Raw genomic sequence first — 25,576 nt, 5'->3', positions numbered from 1 at the left:
ATGGCTATGTGCCTAGTACTCCACCCTTAGAAATTAGTCACAGAGAGTTTTTCTACCAGCAAAAATAAAGCCCATAAAATATACAGATCTTTCATATTGTAATACAGAAATGTTTTAGCTCACTTTGCTATTTAACTATTAACCTAGAGCATGTATTTTGTATGTGAAAACATATAGTATAAAGCAATATATATATAAAATAGTTTTCTCCACCATGTGCAGAACTTGTTGTTTCCAGATCCATACACTGTGCACGAGAGCTACTTGGTTAGGTTATCAGAGGTTATACCTACCTAACATTCTAACCTATCTTACAGGGAACCTGTCACCGGGGACCTCATTTTCACTAAAGACAGGTTGCAGAAGCCCATCACACCTGCTGTGCAAAAATGCCTAAGCATTTGTATTACAATATAATTGTGTGTTATAACTTACCTTGCACCCTGACAAAATCCTGGGGTAGTCACAGGGGTTGGGCTTTGGTTTGGATCTAACACCTTCAATAAATGTGGCACAGGGTATTTCAGGTGCTGGGCAGGGGTGGGATTGAATGATTGTACTGGGCAGTGGGGTTATTGTACTGGCTGGATGGGTAATTAATTGATTATACTGGGCAAGGGGGTGATTGTTGTACTGGGAAGGGGGAGGTGATTGTACTAGGCAGAGGGTAGCTGTATAGTTGTATTACTGGCGGGTGAGGCGGCTGTACATAGATGTATTAGTGGGAGTAAGGCGGCTGTATATAGACGTATTACTGGGTGGTTGGTGGCTGTATATAGATTTATTCCTGGGGGTGAGGCAGCTGTAGGTAGATGTAGTACTGGAGGGTTGGTGGCTGTATATAGATGTATTACAGGGTGTGGTGAGGCGGCTGTATGTAGATGTATTACTGGGGGTGCAGAATCTGTATATAGATGTATTACTGGGAGGTGCAGCAGCTGTATATAGATGTATTACTGGGGGTGTGTGGTGGCTGTATATAGATGTATTAATGGGGGTGTGGCAGCAGTATATAGATATATTACTGGGGGAGTGCTGGCTGCATATAGATGTATTATTGGGTGGTTGGCGGCTGTATATAGATGTAATACTGGGGGTGAGATGGCTCTATGTAAATGTATTACTGGGGGGTTGACGGCTATACATAAATGTATTACTGGGGAGTTGGCGGCTGTATGTAGATGTATTACTGGGGAGTTGGCAGCTGTATTTAGATGTATTACTGTGGTTGAGGCGGCTGTATATAGATGTATAACAGGGTCCCCCACCAACCCTAATCTGGCCCTGCTTAGGAAAGCCTTTCAGAATAGCAAATAAATTGAAAGAGGGACGATTAATAAAGGAACTCCCACTCTCGAGGTCATTTCCAGGATGATAACCACTTTTGACAATGAGGCAGAAGAGGCAAAAAGGATAATACAAAAACACTGGCCTCTCCAATTATGGATATAAATAAAATTACCCAATTTACCTTCAGAAGCGTTGTTTCCTAAGAGACAAACTCACTATTTTATCACCCCTAAACCAGAGGAGAGATGGTTCAACAAATTAAGGGATGTTACAGATGTGGGGGGTGCATTCAGTGTTGGATTGAAAATTATTTCGGAGGCCCTAATTTTTATGCCATTTTAAACTGTGTTTCCATTGAATTTTGAAATGCACTGAAAACACATCAGGCAAAACACATCATTATTAACCCCAGTTTGTAGCCTAAGGCTCAGCCCCATTTTTTGTATTCTGACTTTCGTCGCTTCGTAGGTTTATAACTTTTGAACACTTTTCTTACCAAAAAGACTTTAAGATTGTTTTATTCTACACAACAAAAATATTTAACAAAATGTTCAAATAATGTAAGCAATTTTTCATACTGTATTCTGGAGCATATGCATTACAAATATTACAAATTTTGTTCTTTTCTGTGTCAAAAAGGGCCTTACCCTGTGTCCTTGTAAAGATTGTGAACATGGAAAGGAGGTTTTATAAATATTTCACAAGTAATGCTGTTTTGCCAAAATCTTGAAAATGTGAAGGGTTTATAATTCTTGGACTGATTTAATACAAACTTTTTGGCTGCCAGCTACACAAGTTTAAACAATAATTACAATAATAAACCTATATTTTCGTCAGCATCCAGAGGGCATAGAATAAGGTGTATGGAGGTTATCTTGTCTCACAGTAGATTAATGGGCACAAGTCACAATATGTATAGTGATGGGATAGTGGTAAATCCCCAGGCCATACCCAGCTAGTGAAAGGTCTCTCAGATGAAGATGTTAGGGTGTTATTGATGTTAGTGTAAGTTAGAAATACCCAGAAGTCACATACAAGGCACTAAATAGGTATCTCACTTATTTTGATACATGGGGCTTTAAAAAAAAAACCCTTTTCTAGTCCCTTTGTCTATCTGTAGGAGCATTATTTCTGTATTCCACCTCTGACTTAAAGGAAACCTGTTACCAGCGTGCCCCCCCCCTTTCTTACAACCACACTCATAGTACCTTTAAGACTCCTCTATCCATGGGATTAGAGCCACCATTCTTCTAAATAAGTATTTTATTGATGCCTTCTGTTGCTTGAGATCCAGTGATGGAGGCAGGGGGGCACCAGCATACAGTCAAGCTACCCTGCCATCCTCACTGACACTGCTAACCTAGCCACCCTCAGGAATAAGAGAGAGACCGGTGACTGAAGAGAATTCCTGAAAGAGTTGGGAATGAAAAGGTTTATTTCTCTTCACACATTCAGTGTCTCCCTAGAACCCTTCCTGAGGGAATGGTTAATGATGCAGCAGAGCCGAGTCAAACAGAGCCACTGTCTCTCTCAAACTCCTCACCACTCCCGCAGGAATTCTATTCAGCTGGGTTAGCAGTGTCAGCATCAGTGAGGAGGTGAGGGAGCTTCCCTGTATGCTCGATCGCATCACCACCATGACTAAAACAGAAGGCATCAGAAAGTCTTTTTTAAAAGAATGGTGGCTCTTATTCCATGAATAGAGGCATCAGTGAAACATGTATAAAATCAACTAAAAGGTATTGTGTGTGGTTTGTAGGGGGGGGCGGGTCACTTGTGACAGGTTCTCTTTAACACCCTGGGAGATATTGCTTCTCTAAATCCAAGGACACAACATCCTGCACCAACATGAGTTCTCTTTCACTACAAAGCTTCCAGCTGCCATTTTTAGCAGGATAATGCTCACAAAGCAAGGGAAAAGTTCCCAGCTGAAAATTGGGATATAGTTGAAATATAATATATAAGCTGAAAGTTGAAATATGCAGCACAGATTTACATCACACAGAGGGCGGGATTTACATCACACGGCACGCCAGTGTGTGATAAATCAAGTCAGTGGCTGTAAAGAATGTGAGACAAACAATAAATGTTATAAAAGGTCAGATAAATGGGAATCCTATCTAAAGCATCCACTCCTAATTTGAGAATTTAAGCTTGTTGGCTCAGCTTCCTGGGTGCCCTTAAAATCAGAAGAGGTCAGACTTATAAAAAACAGTGAGTTTGCTGTACTATTTCTGTAACTAATAGGAGCTGGACAATAAAACCAACAGGTGAAGCATACATTTATCTGATATTTATGGCATGTGTGTATTAATGGTGGATGCTGTATCTATGATGAAATGAAAACAAACATGAACATTAAAACACAGGAATTTGTATTGGACATAAGTATTTTATTATAAGATCTGGGATCTGTGTAAACATACTTTTGAAGGCATAAGTAGCAGCAGAAATGTTAAAAATTTGTATTCCAGGATTGTAGATGGCCTTGGAGTACTGAGGGAGTCTCCTCAAACATATGTGTTCTTAGATCTAAAACTTTTCCATTGTCCACTCCAGTACTACAATATTAACCAAAAAATCTACTACAGCACTTACTGCAAATGGGAGGGGCGGTGCTATCTATAAGACAGTCTATCAATTGTGTCCGACGTCCAGGACCCCCCCCCCCCCCCCGATTTGTGTCGCATGCAAGCCTGGCGCGATGCGCCACAATCCGATCGCGTGCGCCTAAAACCCGGGGCAATTCAGGGAAAATAACACGTGAAACCCAATGCTCAATTACATCTGCTGTATATCTTGTGGCTGCTACACTATAAGCAAAGATCTAACAGACACTTACGTCCTTGTTTCAGCAGAAGACATAGAAAAACCACATTCTGCTGAAAGGTATGTCTGGTCACATGACCTCCCATCAACAGCTATTCTTAGGAGATGCATGCTCTGGGGAAAAATGAATGGGGTTGTAAAGAGGTTAGAAAACATGGCTGTTTTTTTTTCAAAAATAGCACTGCCCCTGACCATGCGTAATGATGCTATTGAATCTCATTATAGAAATAAAGCTCAATATAGAAATAAATGGAATTTGGCTACTTTCTTTCCAAAACAGTTCCTCTCCGGGCCATAGGTAGTGTTTGTTATTACGACCAAGTTTTTAAACCACTGTAAGTGATTGTTAATATACAATAGGATTGTTGTTAATTCAATCTGACCATGTGTAGTGTGTGGTAGTGCAGCTTGCTCCACTTATTTCTATAGAGCCGAAATGCAATAATGGCACAAACCATGAACTGGTGTTGTGCCTTTTCCGGAGGAATGCAGCCGTGTTTTTCCAACCTTGTACAATCCTGTTAAGGATATAGAAAAAAATCTTGTTTCACTAGGTCCAAAACGGAACCTCTATATATTGTCACATTCTCAGTCATAACTTAAAAATTTTTGTGTTGATGTAGCTTTATCATTATTCTTAATGTGTATTTGAAAAATAAGTAAATTCATGTTAGAATATACACATACACATATTCAATAAGATTAGACATTTCAGATCAGACATTTCAGCCATATAACAATCGTTTCTTGCATGCTGTAGGCAGATGGTAATAGTGATTTCTTTATTAGTTGATGACACGGATTAACCTCTTCAAAGGGATAACACTGTGCGGATACTAAAGAAAGAATAAGGGTTAAAGAGTACAAAATGGTAACTATAAAGTAATGCAGCTTATATTAAAGTTTAACTAAACATTTGATGTCATTATGAATAATTCAAAAGTGTAAACTCTGTTGCAAATGTTGTAATATGCTTCTTTATCCTATCTTTCCCTTTTTCTTGTCCCTCGAGCTGGTCAAATGTCTGCATACACTTTCTTAAGGAGAGGAGGATAAGGCTTAACTCCTTACATACCCATATTTCCTCTCAAAAGCAGATAATTTTATCAAATGACTGAAAGGAGATAAGTTGGTAGAAACTTTAAAAAGTTACTTTTATTCTATGCGAGTCTATGTGGATACAAAGGTAACTTAATATAGACACAATTCTAAGGGCACATTCACATGGCCGTCTGCGGGGACGTACATGCGGCCGCAAATTTGCGGCCGCATGTACGTCCCCATAGACGGCAATAGCGCATGCTCTATCTTTTGGCGTGTGTGCGGCCGTGCGCCGCTATTCTCTATGGAGAGAGGAGGGGCTGCCTCCTCCTCCTCTCCAGCACACGGCGGTATGCCCGCACGGTGGGCATACCGCTGTGTGAATGTACCCTAAGGGCAAGGAGAAAGGTTTCTAAAAATCAGAAAAATACATTTTGTAATGGTAATGATAAACTTTGTAATATACTTCTACACAATTCAATACAGAAAAACATGGTTTAAAAATGTTTAGTCTAGCGGTGTTCTTTACTCATGTTCTATATATTTGTACAGATTTCATAGTGTGCTCCAAATAACACATCTCCTTTATTCTTTGGTTCATTATAATCAGACATACAAATTGATATAGTTTTGTTAAGTCTTAGCACTTTGCAAATAGTTTTCCATTTTCTGACAACAGTTACTTTTTCATACTTCAGTTTGGAGCATTGATAACATTTTAGGACCTATATCACCTTTTGACCACTTTTTATTACAATATATATTTAACACACAATGACACTCCCAGCTCTGCTACATCTCAGCTATAACACACACTCTCAGCTCTGCTACATCTTAGCTATAACAAACAGGTATGCTGAAACTATGGTTATCAGAGCACTAGATCAGAATATTGTACAATTGAATGCATTGTATACGTGCAGTATCAATTTTAGGACAAATTGTACCTTTCTCCTTTGCGCAGAAGTTCAAATCCTTCATTGATCTTCTCAAATGGTAATGTGTGTGTTATCAGACCATCAAAATTTATTTTCTTATTTATATAATCACACACAAGTTTGGGTACATCATTTTTACTCTTCCAACCTATCCCCACAAAAAGAAGTTGCTGTTTAGAATAATTTTGTTATATATTATTATTAATATTATATTTTCTTTACTACGGATTTACAAAAAACTCCAACATAATGTAAATCTGATCCTAATTAAATAAGTACAAAAAAAAAGAGAAACCAAATTAGCGTAGTTCTCTACATAAATATAAATGGTTAATAACAACCCCCCCACACACACACACACACACACACACAAATGCCCTACCCCAGGTGGTGGTAATGACAACAATAAGACAAACATTAAAAAATCGGGGAAGTGACACATGCAAGAAATCGGGTGCACAATCTTCTTGAATCGCGGCAGATGTGCAATCCGGTTGGACTTTCGGGGATCGTGCAGGACAGGGGCAGTAAATGTGCCCCTCTGTATGCTTGGATAGGCAGACAATGAGCCATATGATAAAGATGGGCGGTCCTGTGTTCCTGTGGTGGTCCTGTGTTCCTGTGGCGGTCCTGTATCCCGATGGCCTTCCAAAGGTCCTGCCTTCCCGGGGTCCTGCCTTCCCGGGGTCGTGCCTTCCCTGTGTCCCTACCTTGGCTGCCACTGCGGGCCTAGTCGTACCCGCGGAACGACCTGGTGGACCCCGAAGACCAGGGGTCCACTTAGATTCCGGTCCCGGCTTGCGGCTAGTACCATAATCTCCCATGGTGGTCCAGGGAGTCCACAGACTCTAGTACCTAGAGACTCTCCCACACCCCGTGTGTGACACCCATGTTATTATTATATTCTGTGTGTCACCAGTAAACCTGATATTTTTAGTCAAACACATAACAAACTGGACTGGTGAACATTGCAGCTTAAGTCACTACAGACACCTAGTGGCAGTACTGGAGAATCAGCAGCTGCATGTTTTTCCCCCCATGGAACCATAATGTGGAGGTATTGATATCCATGCACAGCAGCCGTCATCACATCACTTTGGTTGCCCTCCTCTAGGCCCCAATTTTATGCTCCATTAAAGATTTGTTTTAGTTATACTGTATGACCTCATAAGTTTTAGCCTGTCTAGCAATCCCCACTATTTTATATTCAGTGATATGAACCTTGACTTTTGGGGGTATACTTCACTGATCCATGTTAAATTTCCTTAAAGGGGTTATGCCACGAAACAATTGACTTCAAAAAGCTGTCAAAGAGGTTAAAATATTTCATAAATCTATTTGTAATGGTTACCTGGAAGTAAAGATTCCTTTCTATTTGTTATTATGATGCTTGTTCAGCCTCTATTCTGCTCCACACAGAAGCAGATGTGGGAGGGGCCAGGCACATGCACAGCACTGACAGCGGCAGTTACTGCACAACTCAGTGCTACAGAGCGCTCAGCCTTCAGAGTCTCCTTCCACCTGCTGTGCTCAAATAGTCCCTGCATTTACTGATCCAATAGAAGTCCAATTGAAATGTGTCCTACGCCCCATGTTAAAAGTGCACCAAAAAAAGTTGGTGCAGTCTGTCAAAGCAGTGCAAGGGACACCAAATTCAAGAAGAAAGTGCGCCAGAAATCCTGAATCTGGCGCCCCCTGCACACTACACAGGACACTGCACATAGTACACATGTACTATGTATTCTCACAGCAACATTGTCGGTCAGGCTGACATGCATGGATGCATAGATAAATAGGTGACAGCTTCTACCATGTTACTGATCTTTAGCTACTTCCCTGCTAGTCAGGGACAGGGGCCCCTTTGCAGGACAGCAGGGTAGCATGGAGTGACAGTGAATGGTGGAGAGTACAGGAGGAGGACTACAGGACAGCAGTGTAACATGGAGGGACAGTGAATGGTGGAGAGTACAGGAGGACTGCAGGACAGCAGTGTAAAATGGAGGGACAGTGAATGGTGGAGAGTACAAGAGGAGGGCTGCAGGACAGCAGGGTAACATGGAGGGACAGTGAATGGTGGAGAGTACAGGAGGAGGACTGCATCAGGAGAGATCAGAGCTCAGCCTGTTACTTGTGTTATCTCTGCAGCCTCCTGTGTGACCTGACTAATGGTGGAGGGGGGAGAGGGCTGCTGCATTGCTATGATCCATGTTAGGGGAGGACTTCTCTGTGCAGCAGATAGCATGTCTGTCTGGCTGCAGTTACCTTGTATCTGCTGCTGGAAGCAAGTGTGGAGCAGTGGAAATGCAGCTCTCTGCCCCCTGTCTCACTTTCTATTGGCTGCAGTGTGTCAGGTGATCTCTCAGTGTGGGAGGAGCTGTGAGCCCGTGGAGTGATCTGTAGTGCAGAGCAGCTGCTGACTCCTTGAGCGCAGACTCTGCCAGATCAGCTGTAGCTCAGGACGGGGCACAGCTACCACTAGAGGGCGCCAGCAACCAGGACAAAAGGAGTTATCTCAGTAAGGCTGCAGATTTTGTAATAAGTGTAAATGGTGAAAGTACTTGTCACAATGCATTGGACCCAATTACAGCCATGTGCTATGGTGACACAACCCCTTTAAACTCATAAAATTTTTGTAACCTTCTTTCTTTACTTGAGTTGCAGCCAGAGCAAATTCTACTTAGCAGTCTAAGATCTTAGATTCTGTGCATATATGGAGGGGTCTCGTGACAAAACACAAGACCCAGTGCAGCATACTTTTTTCTGCAACTTCAGGAGTTTATTTAAATAAATACTTGGGCAGCACGGTGGCTCAGTGGTTAGGACTACAGCCTTGCGGTGGTTGGGTCCTGGGTTCAAATCCAGTACAACATCTGCAAATAGTTTGTATGTTCTCTTCGTGTTTGCATGGTTTTCCTCAGGTTTCTCCGGTTTCCTCCCACACTCTAAAACATACTGGTAGGTTGATTAGATTGTGAGCCCCATTAGGGACAGGGACCGATTTGGCAAGCTCTATGTAGCGCTGCAGAATCTGTGTGCGCTATATAAATTAAGGAATTATTATTAAATGTGAAATACATTTTCTGGTCATTGTTAACTTCCACATATTACTTTCCAAGTAGTGGAAAGTAGTGGACTAAACGGATTTGGGCTGGTGTATGGGCTTTACATTTGTGTTCCTATGAACTGGGAATAGCCATGTATAATTAATGTTTGATTTTTACCACACTTTCCCTGACAATCTGCTTCAGAGATCATTGATCTGTTGTATAATGAACTTAAAAACTTTACCAATTGCTTAAAGCGGTATTCCCATCTGGGCTTTTAAATTTCATTTAATTCATTTGCTATCTGTAAACATTTCTTCAATTGGATGTTATTAAAAAAAATGTTCCTGTGTGAATATAATTTCTCATAAATGTAGTCATATGGTCCCTTAGATACCAGATGGCTTTGATACGACCACCTCACATTTTGGCAGCAGTGGCCAGACATGCACTATTGAGCCCTGTGTGACCACCTGGATTCAGCGATCATTACTACAGGACGGCTGTGAGACCTGTTTATATATGGTAGATTAATTAATCTGGATGTGAATGCCCAGATCAGAATACCCCATTAACTGTTACACAAGTTGCAATAAATTAAATATATTACCACCAAATAGAGCTCCCATCAGAACACGTCCAGTTAGAAGTGCCAATGGATCAAATGACATGGTTGCATTTGCTGGAGCTACACCTACAATCACAGTTTTTCCACATCCAAAGTGACTGGATAAAAGAGCAGATGTCTACAGGGGGGAGAAAAAACGAAGTTCCACATTGAGAAATATTACTACTTTGATAACTATGCAACTATTAGAAGTTAGGGACATAATGGAATAAAATGACCAACATTAATTAATATGGTTTGCTTGTACTTATACTGAGTGAGGAGTGTATGATCTTCCTACTAGAATGCTTTTCCCGAATGGCTCGGGTGATCTGATACCATCATACTCATTACTTTTCCCATTGGTGACTTAATGGATTTAAAATAAAAAATGTAATTAGACAGTTTTTAATTTCATCCCAAATCACATACCATGACTCCAGTGTTTCCAATAACTTCAAAGGCATAGTCCACTCCGTCATCAGTCATTGCTGTCAACACTTCGTGGATAGGACGGTCATAATCTTTGGGGTTGATACATTCAGTGGCTCCAAATTCTTTGGCTTTTGGGAATTTGTCGCTGTTTAAATCAATTCCAATAATCCTGGAAGCACCAGCTACTTTACATCCAATAATCACAGACAAACCAACTCCTCCCAGACCAAACACTGCACAGGTAGAGCCAGGCTTAACCTGCAAAATATTGAGAACAGCAGCTACAGCGAGTATACAGCTCTTCAAAACAGACTTTGCAATGTCCTTCAAAAAGCTCTGAAGGATGAAGAATAATTATTACAAATTGCTAAAGAAGATGTAAATTTAAATGAAAATCTAAGGTGCAAATATTTTTGACACAAAAAGCAATCTATTGTTTGACACATAAACAAACCAATAAGAGCTACTAGCAAAAAAGGGGGCTGATATGAAATGTAATCGCCCTATGGGAATAAACCTCAAATAAATTTCCCCTAAAATCTCAAAGATCAATTATATGAAGATCTGTCATATGCATACATTGCACTTAAAAGACAGTCACTACAATAAAATGTTTATACTGTTAAAATATTTATATCTTTATTAAATAATTTTTAAAACATATGCGTTCACAAGGAATGCAACATTACACAGGCAATTCATTCCGGAAGGATTCAGCAGGGCACAGTGATAAATGAATCCATCAAATATAATGGTAATCCCTAATACTAAGTACCATAATACATTGCCAACGTTACATGTTAAGTGTAAAACATATCATTAACCACATCAAGAAATAGGCAGACATAACGAGTATAAACTAGTGTTAACAGGGTATACAGCTACTAAATAATAACAGTATGGCCTCTGTAAAAGCCAGACGAAGGTGAAGGCGATCAAAGTCGAAACATGCGTCGGGGTGCTGCCATTCCGGAGCTTTCACAGAACCCATACTGTTACTAAATCAACATGGGGAGAGAAAAAGAACTGGACCGCACATCCACACAATGATCTACTCCCACTAGGCTACATTATATAACGAACTCGAGGTTCTTAGTTACATTTTGATACAAGCCCAACAACCATTTCACGGTGACCTCTTTATGGTGGGTTCCTATCTGATAACAGCTGTTTTAATAAAAATTCAGAAATAGTTTTTTTTGTTTCATTAGCAAATATTTAGTTTGAAGTACAAAGAGCAGAGAGTTTTTTTTGTTGTTTTTTTTAGAGAAGTTATAGAACATCTACCACCCGGATGAAAGACTGTATGCAAATGAGCCCCTGGGGCTCCAGGCTCCATTAACATCTATGGAGCCTGAAGCTACTCAGGCTCATTTACATACAGTCCTTCATCCTGGTGGTAGATTCCCTTTTTAAGCTTGGTATGCCCCAGCTCTAGCCCTTTGCTGTCTTGTATGGTCCCTCTGATGTCAGCACAATTCACCTTGAAATCCCACACCTCTACTATGTACAGCAAGCTTCAGTGCATGCACTATGAGTACATTTGGGGCTTCTCCATGCTTGTACTAGTGAAGTTACTTAATTGACATGGACAGTCTCATCAAGCAAATGCTGAAACCTCATCCAACAACTTTAGAATAGGTATTATATGTCCTACATGCAGAGTAAGGTACTATTTTTGGTTCTAACAGTAACTCTGTGCAGAAACATTTCCTTCAACATGAAGCAGTGAAAATATAAATAGTTTCTGAAGAATTTTAGGGTATTTATAAAAACAAGGCACTTTTATTTGTTTTTCCATGCACAAATTCCAGAAGACAAAACATATTTTTATATACATTGATTTATGGGGTTAGTTTTTTTGTGGCAAGAATCCTTTTTTTTTCTTTTTTTTTAATAAATCCTAAACAGAATGACTAAAATTTACCCCTAAATTTAAATACAATGTTAAAATCACTTAAAATCATTTGGGTAAATTAAAGCTTTCTAAATGTATTACAGTATTGCATGGAAATTTAGCACAGGACAGCCAAGTCCTACTTCTCAGTACAAGATTCTAATGTACTGGTACCATAATTATATCCTTATGCACTCCTTCAATCCATCTATTTCTCCATAGTTTTTGAGTTTTCATCTGGAATGGGTCCTTCTAGGATTTCCCATTTATTGGACCATTTTGGCATGAGGTATGACTGTTGACTTGTGAGCCGTGTCTTCTAGCTAACCCTTTTGGTTTATTTGCTGAATCTATCTTCATGGGTCATTGGCAAGAGGTTTGCAAGATTTTCCTTAGATCCTACATTCAGATACCTATAAATTCATACTGTTGCCAAAACCCTGACCATTTCTAGCTCTTACCTTAGCAGCATTGACAGCTGAGCCATATCCAGTGGAGAATGCACAGCCAATAAGGCAGACCTTATCCAGAGGTGCATCTGGGTGTATCTTTACAACAGCAATATCATCCACCACTGTGTACTCGGTAAATGTGCTGGTACTAGCAAAGTTATACACTGGCTTCCCTTTGCAAGTAAATCTTGTAGTTTTGTCGAGTAGCACTCCATCATATTTCCCAATGCTGTTTATAATATAAAATTAATTGGAAACTATTAGAATTTACTACATAATTATATAATAGTGAAAAATAACATACACATGCTAACTATAGTTTGCTTTATTTGTTTGTTAATCGGAGGATTACATAACTGAGTTAATCTGTTGTTGTAAAAGTAGTTAAAAAGGTTGTCCACTTTAAGCAAATTCCAGCAAATAACCAATATTCTTTGTGTAATGATAGAGTAAGTATATTGGAAAATTGTATAACCTATCAATTATTCACAGTTTTCTAGATCTCTGCATGCTGCCCTTTTGAAGTCCTTCAACTGGAAGCTTCAATTTTTACTTCCTGTGGATGCACGCTAGTCCACGGTCATGTGATATAATGAGCAATGCACTTGACCATGGAGGTAAACAATGAAGCTTTCTATTGAAGCACAGCAAGCAGAGACCTAGGACTGCCAGCAATTGATAAGCAAATATATATTGGAAAACTGTATGACTTTTTATTACACAAACATTATCAATTATTTCCTGATCAAGAAAATGGACCATTTTCTCTAACCCACAGACTGCATGTACACAAGTCAAACTTCTATTTGCTCATGAAAACCAATAAGATCTCAGATTTTATTTTATAGACGGTTGTGGGAAAATGAAAGCTGTGCTCCGATTGGTTTCCCTGAGCAATTAGAACACTCAGACACTTTTGACCCTCTGGGTCTATACAATTATGTCAGTATAAAATATGTGTAGGCTCTTTATGGTTTACAAAATGTTTGTGTTTTTTTGGGCCATACATTTTTTTTGTGGAAAAAAGATTTAGTTTTTATGTTTGAACTGATTTTCAACATTTTACCAATTGAGGACTTTACCACTAGAGGGCTTGATTACTGATAACATATGTTATTCTAACAGTGCATCAAGGGTTTCTAGGAAATTTATTTGGGCGTACAATAATAAAGGAAGTTTTTTCACATCATTCCGGTGAGTGCCGCATTTCACTCTTTTGTTTTGCCTCATCTGTCTGCATATATTGGACGTGCGCCCTGGACTGCTTTGTTTTCCCTAATGCCCAGTCTCCTGCCTTTGGTCTGCAGAAGGTGTTTATTAATTTTGGTGTGTGCAGTGCCGGCCTTTGAACTTTCCTTTCTCCTCTCCCTCGGGTATCAATGTTAGGCCTCTGTCTGCCTTAGTAACTGTAAATACATGAAGCCACTCCATTGGGCTATACAAACAGGGTCGTATCATAGGGGGGCTCAAATGACCACCGCCCAAATTGCCAACAGTGTATTCGGCTCTGGACTCCGAGCAAGAGTGTGACTATATAGTTATAGGGGGACTGCATAAAGTTATAGGGAGGCTGTATAGTTATTATAGGGGGACTGTATATAGTTACTATAGGGGGACTGTATATAGTTATTATAGGGGGCAGTATATAGTTATTATAGGGGGCTGTATATTGTTATTATAGGGGGCTGTATATTGTTATTATAGGGGGCAGTCTACAGTTATTATAGGGGCTGTATATAGTTATTATAGGGGGACAGCATGTAGTTAGTATATGGAGGCTGTATATAGTTATTATAGGGAGTCTGTATAAAGTTATTATAGGGAGTCTGTATATAGTTATATAGTTATAATAGGGGGCTGTATATAGTTAATGCTGTGGGACTGTATATAGGTATTGTTGGGGGCTGCATACAGTTATTGCTGGGGAGCAGTATTTATTACTGTGGGCTGTATACAGTGATTGCTGGGGGAGCTGTATACAGTGATTGATTGCTGGGGGAGCTGTATACAGTGATTGCTGGGGGAGCTGTATACAGTGATTGCTGGGGGAGCTGTATACAGTGATTGCTGGGGAAGCTGTATACAGTGATTGCTGGGGAATCTATATATAGTGATTGCTGGGGGAGCTGTATATAGTGATTGCTGGGGGAGCTTTACATAGTGATTACCGGGGGAGCTGTATACAGTGATTGCTGAGGGAGCTATATGCAGAGTATATACTTATTGCTGGGGAGTGGTATATAGCGATTGTTGTTCCCTGTATGGACTATATTCAATGGGAGCCCCCACCATGTTCTGCACCCAGGGGCCCCACCAACCTTAATTCGGCCCTGACATACTTGAACTGTAAGTAATTGTGGTATTTTTAGGGGCTCAGTGAGGGGGATCTGCTTGCCAGAGCTGAACACATCTGCCAGTCACCTGTGAGGTACTAGATCCTACTTCTTCCTGTGTCAGATCAGTATTGTATTCACTGAGTAACCTTCTAGTGTGAGACAGCTCTCAGGTTATGTACGGTTATATCTATAGGGTCAGAGAGCCAGGTGTGACTTGTCTATGTGGTGTCGGGACATAGTGGCGTTATTGTCATCAGTTATTTTAAAGGTTTTCAGCATTTCCTTATTGGAAGGTTGGTGAACAGTTCGAACACTTACATCGCTAATCACAGCCCAGCCACCAGCAGAAAGCCCGGGACACCAGGGGTGACTCTTATACTATCCCTTACATTAATGGCCTGAGATAGCATCACCACTGCAGCCCCTGTACACAAACCAAGAGCCGAGCACTAGCAGAGAGGGAGGGAGAAAGGGCTTAGCTTATGCTTTATTTCACTGCCCTCGCTAGTGCTTAGAAATTCCCTTTTTCCAGAATATTTCTATGTAGTAGTAGGTGGGCCCCAAAATCAATTTCACTGGTGGGCCCCAGCAACCCCAGTCTGATACTGAGCAGGACTGTGGGGGACCTAGGCAAAGGTAAGTAGTTTTTTGGTTAATAACCAGGAAAAGGGAATGACAGGGGCAATATAAGCAGAGGGGAGCACTATATGACAGTGATGGAGGACAACAGGCCACTATATGAGAAGGATGGAGGAGAGGAGGCCGCTATATGAGAGGGATTTAGGACAGGATGCCACTACATGAGAGGAATGGAGGACAGGAGGCCGATATATGAGAGGGATGGAGGACAGGACACCACTATATGAGAGGGATGGAGGAGGGCAAGAAGCCACAATATGAGAGAGGATGGATGAAGACAAGAAAAGCCACAATATGAGAGAGGATAGAGGACAGGAGGCCACAATATGAGAGAGATTACGGACAGGAGGCCACCATCTAAAAGGGATGAAGGAGAACAGGGGGCCAAAATATAAGAGGGATATGGGGGACAAGAGGCCATAACATGAGCGGAGGAGGCCACAATATGAGGGGAGATGAGGACAGGAAGCCACAATATGAGGAGAGATGAGGACAGGTGGCCACAGTGTGAGGGGAGATGAGGACAGAAGGCCTCAATGTGAGGGGAGATGGAGGACAGGAGGAAACAATTTGAGAGGGATCATGGAGGACAGGTGGCCACAATATGAGGGAGAATGGAGGACAGGAGGCCACAAAGAGGGGTATTATATTTTGCATTAGTTGGTATTATATAGGATCTCAGGGGGGTTGGCCACAGGAAGGGAGCATTATAATATGTGGGAGCCATTAAGGATGATATTATACTATGTTTGGGAGTGGGACAAGGGGCAGTACAAGGGACATGGTTTCTGAAAAGGGAGGGACTTTTTGTACCACTTTCTGTAGCCCACAAAGTTGGGAGGTATGAAATAGATTGAAAATAAGAAAACCATACACACCTCTTTCATGTGATGGCTAAAGTGTACAAAAAGGGGAGAGAAGGTCACATCATCCAATATGATGAAAAAAGGGTTAAACCTTTATTCAGACAGGAAATTGAAAAAAGGGCAACGTTTCGATTCACAATGAATCTTTGTCAAGCTTGACAAAATGTGCAAATATGTTTTTTCATCATCTTCACTGCATTCAGAATTTTTTCCCCGCTTCCCAGTATATGGCATAGAATATTAAATACCGCGCTATGAAGTGCAATTTGTTACGCAGAAAACAAGCCCATACACAGCTCTCTACATGGAAAAAAGTTCGATTTTTGAAGGTGGGGAGTGAAAAATAAAGACACAAAAACTAAAAAGGGCCTAGTCCTTAAGGGTTAAGGATAGAGCATTGTGATGTGCTCAGTACTGCTCAGAGATCTATAATTACAGATCTAATACTGAACCAACTGACAAATCATGCATTTTGGAACTATAGGTTAATCATCATTAAAACTAATAAAATTATCAACCTCTAAAAAACATGTAGACCTGGAGATGCCGGCTGCAGAAGGATAAGCAAGATCTGTGTGTGTTGCAGTATGAGAAGGTGGGGAAACAAGACGTTTTTTGAAAGGCTTTCAAAAAAAATCTGAGCTGTGTTGGATGTTTTGTCATGAATGCAGTAACATTAAAAAATGTTGATAGATTGGGTATTTTTGAAATTGGGACAGGATGGGACATAGCAAATAATAATAATGATGGGGACAGGATGTGGTTCGAATTTTATTTATTTGTATTTCTAGGGATAGGTTATGTTAGAGTATAAAAGGGCAGCTGAATAATAAGCCTGGGAGCCTCAGAAATATTCCCAGCTGTCATGGCAAGCAACCTTTGTCCTCCTAAAAATTGGGGAGCCCATGCTCCACTGTTATTTAAGTGTTTAACTGTGGCACTTGAGAGGTTAACACCTAGTTTGTGAACCCTATGCGTCCAATTATTATTTATTATTGTTGCATAAGACATGAAATACTTACTCAGTTTTGTAGCAAAGATTGCTGTCTGGATTTACACAAGATCTGCATTTTCCACACTGAGGAGCAAACAATGGGATGACTTTATCCCCTGAACGAAAGGAGATATACAAAATATATAAATATATTATCTTACAGTTTAGTAAGATTCAAGAAGATTATTTTGACATTTAACATCCATTTTTGGCTTTAAATGCGTTGACCATTTTTCATTCATGGCATATGCTCAGGACAGCATGTCTAGATCATGGACAACCTATTAAAAAAACATTTTTTGTATTTTTCATGTCTGCATTTTTTGTGAACTGGACTTTATATCCTTTATTTTCCTATATTATCCCAAAATGGTAGCACTAGTCATCTCCTGCTGCAAAAATGACTCCTTAACTAGAATTAGTAAGAAAAAATTACAGGTTTCAGAATATGGGAAATTAAATTTGTAATCTCTAATCTTAATGATTTAATGATGGTGTCCCAATAAAAAGTTCTTTTATTATAATTCTATACACTGCAGTTGCGGAAATATAGAGTTATAATAGTTATGCAAATTTACCCTGGGGAGCTCAGGCTTTGTATTTTTCATTTAGAGTTTAAAAGCAGCTTAATTTTTTTCCTTTCTATATTTACAATCCTTTGAATTATAAGTCTTACCAGGTTGCAGGTCAGTTACTCCTTCACCAACACTCTCTACAATACCAGCAGCTTCATGGCCCAGTATAAGGGGGTACTTTATATTACTTATTGCACCACTTAAAACATGATCATCTGAACGACAAACTCCGGTTGCCACAATCTATGAAGAAAATGTAACATTAATTTAAAGGGTATGAGCAAGGGATTTTGCAAGAGAAGTCAAATGATGTTTCTCATATCCATGTGCACTTTGCAACTGCTCCCTAATCCTCTCCTTTGGTTTCAGTGATATACAGAGTGTCAGGGTTCTGGGTCTGTGGAGCCTCTGGACCACCGCGGGAGATAGCCGACACCTGGGACCGGAGTCTAAATGCCACCAGGTCATTCCACGACTAGCCCGTGGCAGCCAAGGTAGTACACAGTCCGAGCCTGGGGTGACAGCAGGAGAACAGCGCTGGAAAGAACACTGGAACTCACGACAGGAACCCAGGAGCTGGCACACAGAACAGGAATGCAGGAACAGGATCACGGAACAGGAACGTGAACACAGGAACGAAAGTGACCAGCGCCAATCACCTGTGCACTGGCCCTTTAAACTCCAGAGTGCCGGCGCAAGCGCCCTAGGGAGCGGACACGTGCGCAGGGCCTAGGCCGGATGGGAGCAGGAGCGTGGATATTGCTGTTACCACCAATGGCTTCCCCATCCATTACCCAGGAACATATCTTACAGACACTCATGGGTTGCCCCAGGGAGAATCAGTACATCAACTTCTCCCTCCATATTTCTTGCACCCATCACCTGCTGGAGACCTGCCAGGCTTTAGGACAGTTCTCCGGTCCCCATACCAAGCACCATGACATCAGTATGCTCTAGGCCACAACTGCCAGCCACTCTGGTATTCTGAGTCGCGGCTTCCTCCAGGCCCCAAGAAAAGGGGTGGGGGATGTTGCAAGAGCAGCCTCCTATATACTCCCAAGTGCCGCAAAAAGGGAAATTGCTGTTTTTTCAGAAATCCCTGTCTAGCTGACTAACCCTATGATGAGCCGCAAGCTCTCTTTAGCTCTATCAGCTATGTGAAATGAATGTGACCCTGCTTTAATACTACAGAGTCACATGTTCAGCCCAGCCAATCACATAGGACATGTCCACGGTTGCTAAGCTGCTGGAAACTGCTTAATTGGCTGCTTCAGCAGTTAATCAAACAGCTTGGTGCTTTTTTCCTGAACACAGAGCCAAATCCCAAACAGCAGCACTTGTCTCCAGTCTCTGTGTTTGTGAGTACTTAACGCCAAAATTCAGAATGCACAGAGCTTGCTGAATCAGTCCCTGTTCCCAATGGGGCTCACAATCTAAACAACCTACCTGTATGTTTTGGAGTGTGGGGGGAAACGGCCAGCTGGAGAAGATTGATATCTGGGAAACACTAATCAAGTATACATGTGATTTTACTTTAATAAAGGTTTTATTACTAGTGAGATTGTGTTAGAAATAAAATTATTCTATTTGTAATATATGAGATCAGGGCCGCATCTGCCATGATGCAGGATGAAATTTTTGTTTCCGGCAGTATATATAAGATCTATCACCCAGCAGAAGTTCCTGCTGGCTGCTCTCTAATCCCCCTGCAAAGGTCATATACTATTTTTGAAGAATCCTTTTAGCTAGCAGCCAATTAACCGCTCAAGCCACCATGAAGCTCCCCAACTTTATGGGCAGCAGTGCATAAAGACACCATGACGTTGTGGAACATCATGACTTCTGTCTGTCACTATGACAAAATGCAGGGTAACAGGATCCATCCTGTAGTTTCTGAGAGCCAAGGCCCTAAGCAACATGTCAGGGGAGGAATAGTAGTAGCCCCCCCCCCCCCTCTCAAGGGATTTCTGTGACTGGTCATTTAAATCACAGCAGAAAGCAGGCATTCCCTGGCTGAATTCACCTTATCAGTATCCGATCTCCAAATTTTCTTTGACAGAGAAAGGAGATGAGATGCCTACAGTGACCCTCCACACCATAAATCACTTGCACACCACATACAATTAACCCCTTCACTGCCCAGCTGCATACTTCTCCCATCTGTGCTCTCCTCTACATTTTGATTTAACTTTGAAGAAACCTAAAGCTCCTTAAAGACATATTGAATAATTTAAGGGTAGTGGGGTGTAGTTTCTTAAATGGTTTAATTTATGTGTTTTCTGTTGTTTAGGTCCATTACAATCACTTGAGAAATGAAAATGCCCTTAATAAAATGAATTTGGAAATTTTCTTGAAAATAGCAACTAAACATAAAAGCCTTCAATCATCCTACAGATACAAAAGAATTTTTAAAAATGTTGCCAACACAAAGCAGACATACGGCGAATGTTATTTATTAAGTCATTTCTGTATTATGACTATTTGTTCCAAAAATTTAACAGTTCAAAAGTTTAAAAAGGAGCTAATTTTTACAACTTTTTGCTATTTTTCCGTTTTCAAAGTTATTACAATTTAAATTGAAACACATGTTAGAATAGAAAAATCTGGCTGTGTCCATAAAGTCAAAATAGGTTTGTTAACTGGCAATAGAAGGCCATGTGACCTTCTCCTGTCACGAGTGAAAGAGAAGAGCTTCTAGTGGTATCTAGCAATGTGTGATAGTAGGAGCCAGGCTGGGGCTTATTTATACTCTATAGACCAGTCTACAAGGGGAAAAGTGAGGACAAATACCTGCCACTTATTCTGCCCCTGTTCATACTCTGTTTAGAGCCCCCCCCCCCCCCCCCCCCCGCAATCTACTGGAGAAGAAGAGAAGAAAGGGGAGCAGGGTGATGGTGGCTGTGCTTCACCTTGGGTCTTGGATCGAACTGTATCCTTCCCCTTCCGGAGAGGGAGAAAATACTGATCTCAGGAGGTAAACAACTGATAAATGTGGGCATGTGTGTGAGTGATTGTCTACAATCACAAGATTGTGGAAATAAACATTTGAATAGGCATATGTATACAGTGTTGGGGGGGAGGGGGCCCATTTGAATTTTCGCCTCAGACAGAAATCAGTCCTGTCTGATATTATACAAAGTTTTTTTAATGCTGGATGAACTATCTTGAGCCGACACTAGATGGCACTGTACTGTTGCTATACTGTAAATGTGTAGTTTGGTATGTTCTTATGGATATTATGTATTTTAGTTTTCTGTGGTTTTCAACAAGGTTAACGATAATGGTTGTAGCTCAGGGCTGTATTGTAGGGTGGGCATCCAGCGCACAAGCCCCAGGGCGTCCCCAGGGAGTATGAGAATGGGGCATCCACCATCCTGCCTGCCCCAACTCCTGATGCATTACCAGCAGTATAAGTGTACTGGCGACATCAATACTGCTGAGTCCAATAGAATGAGTCATACACTCCCTCTACTATCCTAGTTCCTAGTCTTAGAACCTAGAAATGGAACCAAACGGCAACGGGGCGGAGATACACGAGTGGCGTGGTGCGACCTGTGATATCACTGCCTATATTATCCCTGTACCGTGTATTATCACTGTGTACATTATGAGGTTCAGCAGCAGCTGTAATGTTTATTAGTAACTTCTTCAGCACCTGAGGTGTATATGATAGGATATCTGGGATCTATTGAGAAGCATTATTATTTCTATGGAACAGCACATTATCTTTATTGGAAAAAAAATAATGGGAAGGGCCTCCATCACCCTTAACTTGTGCCTGTTGTAGCTTGTTCCTGAACAAAGTTACCAGGAACTCTGCAACATATTTCATAAACACTGTGCGCAAAAGTTTACATGGGATTAGGTCAGCTACTTAGAGGATTATTCTTATTCATGACATATAGCACATATAGCACTATACCAAGAATATACAGAGGTTCTGACACTAAACATGTTACATCACCAAATAGTTATAATACAGTATTCATACAACTGTATCACCTTTATGCGAACTTCATGAGCCTTTGGTGGTGCAACCTCAATCTCTTCAATGCTGAGTGGTTGTTTTGGTGCCCAGCAAACAGCTGCTTTACATTTGATCACCTAAAGATGGAGAACAATGTAACAATCTAACAATTTTCCTCTTCATATCAGTCAGCCTACTTTCAAAGTCAATTTTAAAAGTAATATACATGGCTTTTACTCTGGTTCCCTCAGCCCAAAGAAACATCCTCTTGACCTGATTAATTTTAAAACAAATTATATATTGTGTATAAAATTCCAAACCAGTACATTAACACATAGATTTAACTAAGATGTAATATATTAGAAATAATTAAATGCTATATAATTTTATCCATCCCCAAATTTTTTTCGAAATGATCAAAAGGTTTTCCATGCAGAGAAATCACTAAGAATAGGATTGCTGTAGAAAGAAAGATTAGGTATTATACTAACTGCTGAAGTTCTTTTGAATTTGTTTCATTACAAGAAGATAGGGGCAAAAGGAGTATCACATTGCCAACAGCCTGCTGTGCAAAGCTTTATGGGAAGTGTAGTCATACAACTAAACAGTGTGCACTTGGTTCATAGGAACATGTAAATTATTTTCTCCCTAAAGATTTGTGTTAGGGCATGGGGATGTCACCCCTTTAAGCATCGCTATAGTATATTTTGCACATCAGGAAATAGGCACGAACTTCAGTTTTTGGCAACTGTATCCATATACGTATTTCTGAGCATGACACATGCCAACACTGTATATACCGTACTTTATATGCCATGTGTTTGAATTCAATGACTGAAATTGTTTATATACTCTTGACATTAATTTAAATATTTACGTAAGAAATGGCCATGTGAGGGTAGCCTTTCTCTGGGGAATGAAACTATCTGAGATTATGGGGCAGTTATGAGTATTAAAGAATACGTAAAAAAAAAAATTGGTTGTAAATGGTTGTAAAATATACATTCACATTTATGACATGCAACTCACATGGAATCTTAAAACCAATCTCTCAGTAACAAAATGAACATTGGTGAATTGGGTGGGTTGTTTCAGGTAAAATCGCTACGCAGAGGGTTTGTTAGTCACCATAGAGCAACATAAATCTACCTAGACCAAGCACAATTGAAGTATGTTCACATTCTGGAAATTTGATGTTCAGGAAATCTGTACTAAATTCTGCATTAAAATCTGCAGAATTTCCCCACAATTCAACTATTACTATTTAATAATAAGTACATTGCAAATAAGCATATTCAATCACATTAAAGAATAGCATGAAATTTGACTTTTATAAATTCCCTTTAGGATGTAAAGAATAGGGACATGTAAATATTTTCCCACAGGAATGGTCTAAACATGTGTGCTAGGGCATGGGGATGGGATATTTTTAAATCTTTCAACTCCCTTTAAGTGTCTGCATTATAGATTTTGCACATCAGGAAATAGTATTGTAGCCATACATTTCTGATCAGGACACATGCCAAAACTGTATATACTTTATTTAGATCTGTGTGTTTATACATACATTTGTATTTTCATATTTTTATTTGCTAAAAGAAAAATCACAAATATAGAGGTAAATAGTTTAAACACATTACAACTTCTACTTACCTTTCCAGCAGTAGCCATAGTATATGTCCTTCTACAAACCTTTCCAGAGATAAATGGGAAGTATTAGTACTGTAACAAACTTTGTAAAACTTCCAAACTGCACCTCCCACTTCTTACCCAACAGGTGTATTACTATGTGCCAAGTACTCGTCCAATGGATTCTCAGTGAGAATAAATGAGTCACCGTACTTCTATGTATAAAGCACATAATAAAGCAAATAAAGTTATCCCCCTTACTAAGTGAGAATAATTCTTCCTCAGACTATATTTGTAATTTCATAATTCGACTATATTCATAATGCAGTTCCTGCATATATTTATATATTATCATTTAATCATACTATAAACAAAATGATTTTATATGTACAGAAGGTAGAGAAGCTCCTAAATGAATTAATAATTGTGAGTATACAGTGATGAATATGCTATAGCCATTCTGCAATACTAAAAAGTCTAATCTAAAAAGTCATAAAACTTGAAACACACACAAAAAAAAACTAGAAGAAGCCCTGTTTGAGAACCACACTATACCCTATAATTGTAGTTATATAGTAACAGACCTTCAACTTACAAAGGAATCAAGGTGTCTTTGTATAAAGTATATCATGAAACAGCGCAAACACTAGTTTATAATCTTAACCTTAAAAAGTGTCAACATAAGGGAGGGATATTTAAGAATGACTTTCCTGATGCAATGTGTAACAACACACTTTAAAATACTAACATCTTTTCAGGGAAGATTAGTTCAGTACATATCATTAATACTATGTATGGTAGACGCCTATTCTAATGTGTATAAAAGACAACTATCTGTTCAAATAAAGTGTGCTATTTGCTCAGACTATTTGCTTTCACACTTGCGTTGCAGATCACGTCAGAGTTTGATCAGGGTGCGATCAGGGTTTGGTCAGTGAAAAGGCACACATTTTGCATCAGAGTGCAATCAGTTTTCAGTCAGAGTTTGTTCAATGTCTCAGTTTTTCACTCGTGTTTTCAATGCAATTTCAATGCAATTTCAATGCGTTTTTCACGCGCATTTTCTGCATGTGAAAAACGCATTGAAATTGCATTGAAAACGCGCATGAAAAACTGAAAAAATGGACTCAGGGCTGAGCTCTATCTTTTCTATGGCAATTGATGCATGAAAAACGCATTGCACTTGCATTGCACTTGCATGTGTCTCAGAGTGCAATGCGTTTTTGATGCACTTTTTTATTTTTACACGTAAAGATCTCTGTAAGGGTTTGTTTTCTGTGTAACAAATTGCACTTCAAATTGATGGTATTGAATATTTCATGCCATGTACTGGGAAGTGGAAAAAAAATCCAAATGCAGTCAAAATTGTGAAAAAACGCATTTGCGTCAATTCCTGTAGGCTTGAATTTTACAGCTTTCACTGTGCGCCCCAAATGACATGTCTACTTTATTCTTTCGGTCGGTACGATCACCGGGATAACAAATTTGTATAGGTTTCATACTTTTTCATACTTCGGTTTAAGGAACTGTGGGTGGTGTCATTTTGTGCGACTTTTGATGAAGTTTTCAATGCTATCATTTTTAGGACTGCACAACCTTTTGATCACTTTTTACAGAATTTTTTATATTTTTCAAAATGGCAAAAAGTTCCATTTTCAACTTTGGGCCATTTTCCGTTACGGGGTCAAACGCAGTGCAAAACTGTTATTATATTTTGATAGATCAAGCTTTTTCGGACGCAGTGATACCTAATGATTGCTTATGATTTTTACTGTTTATTTATATTTATATCCGTTCTAGGGAAGGGGGAGTGATTTGAATTTTTATGTTTTTTTATTATATTTTTTTTACAGTCTAGACCCCCTAGACTACAGTATGGCAGTATATGGGGATTTTCCACCTCATCCATTAAAATGGGCAAATCGCACATTGAAATTATTGGCCCGAGGCTGTCATGAATGACCCGAGGCTGTCATGGCGACTAATTGTCACTTCCCGACGACATGGACGTCGATATCTTTTTGAAGCAGCCGGCAG

The 25,576-nt window shown here is 39.9% G+C and overlaps 1 protein-coding gene across 1 annotated transcript; it reads right to left on the bottom strand.

The window, feature by feature from the left end:
- Nucleotides 1–3,662: 3,662 nt before the first annotated feature.
- Nucleotides 3,663–23,675, bottom strand: LOC140071076 (alcohol dehydrogenase 1-like). Its single transcript, XM_072118351.1, has 9 exons — nt 23,564–23,675; nt 21,946–22,047; nt 18,045–18,186; nt 17,397–17,484; nt 12,543–12,762; nt 10,182–10,442; nt 9,753–9,888; nt 6,108–6,246; nt 3,663–4,955 (listed from the first exon to the last, which is right to left on the bottom strand). Exons 1-9 carry the CDS (start codon nt 23,579–23,581, stop codon nt 4,931–4,933), a joined length of 1,131 nt encoding a protein of 376 aa, XP_071974452.1. The 5' UTR covers nt 23,582–23,675; the 3' UTR covers nt 3,663–4,930.
- Nucleotides 23,676–25,576: the final 1,901 nt, after the last annotated feature.

This window comes from Engystomops pustulosus, chromosome 1, assembly GCF_040894005.1.
Source record: "Engystomops pustulosus chromosome 1, aEngPut4.maternal, whole genome shotgun sequence".
Lineage (NCBI taxonomy): Eukaryota > Metazoa > Chordata > Amphibia > Anura > Leptodactylidae > Engystomops > Engystomops pustulosus.
The sequence above is the reverse complement of the archived record's forward strand: the minus strand, read 5'-3'. Positions and strand labels throughout refer to the sequence as shown.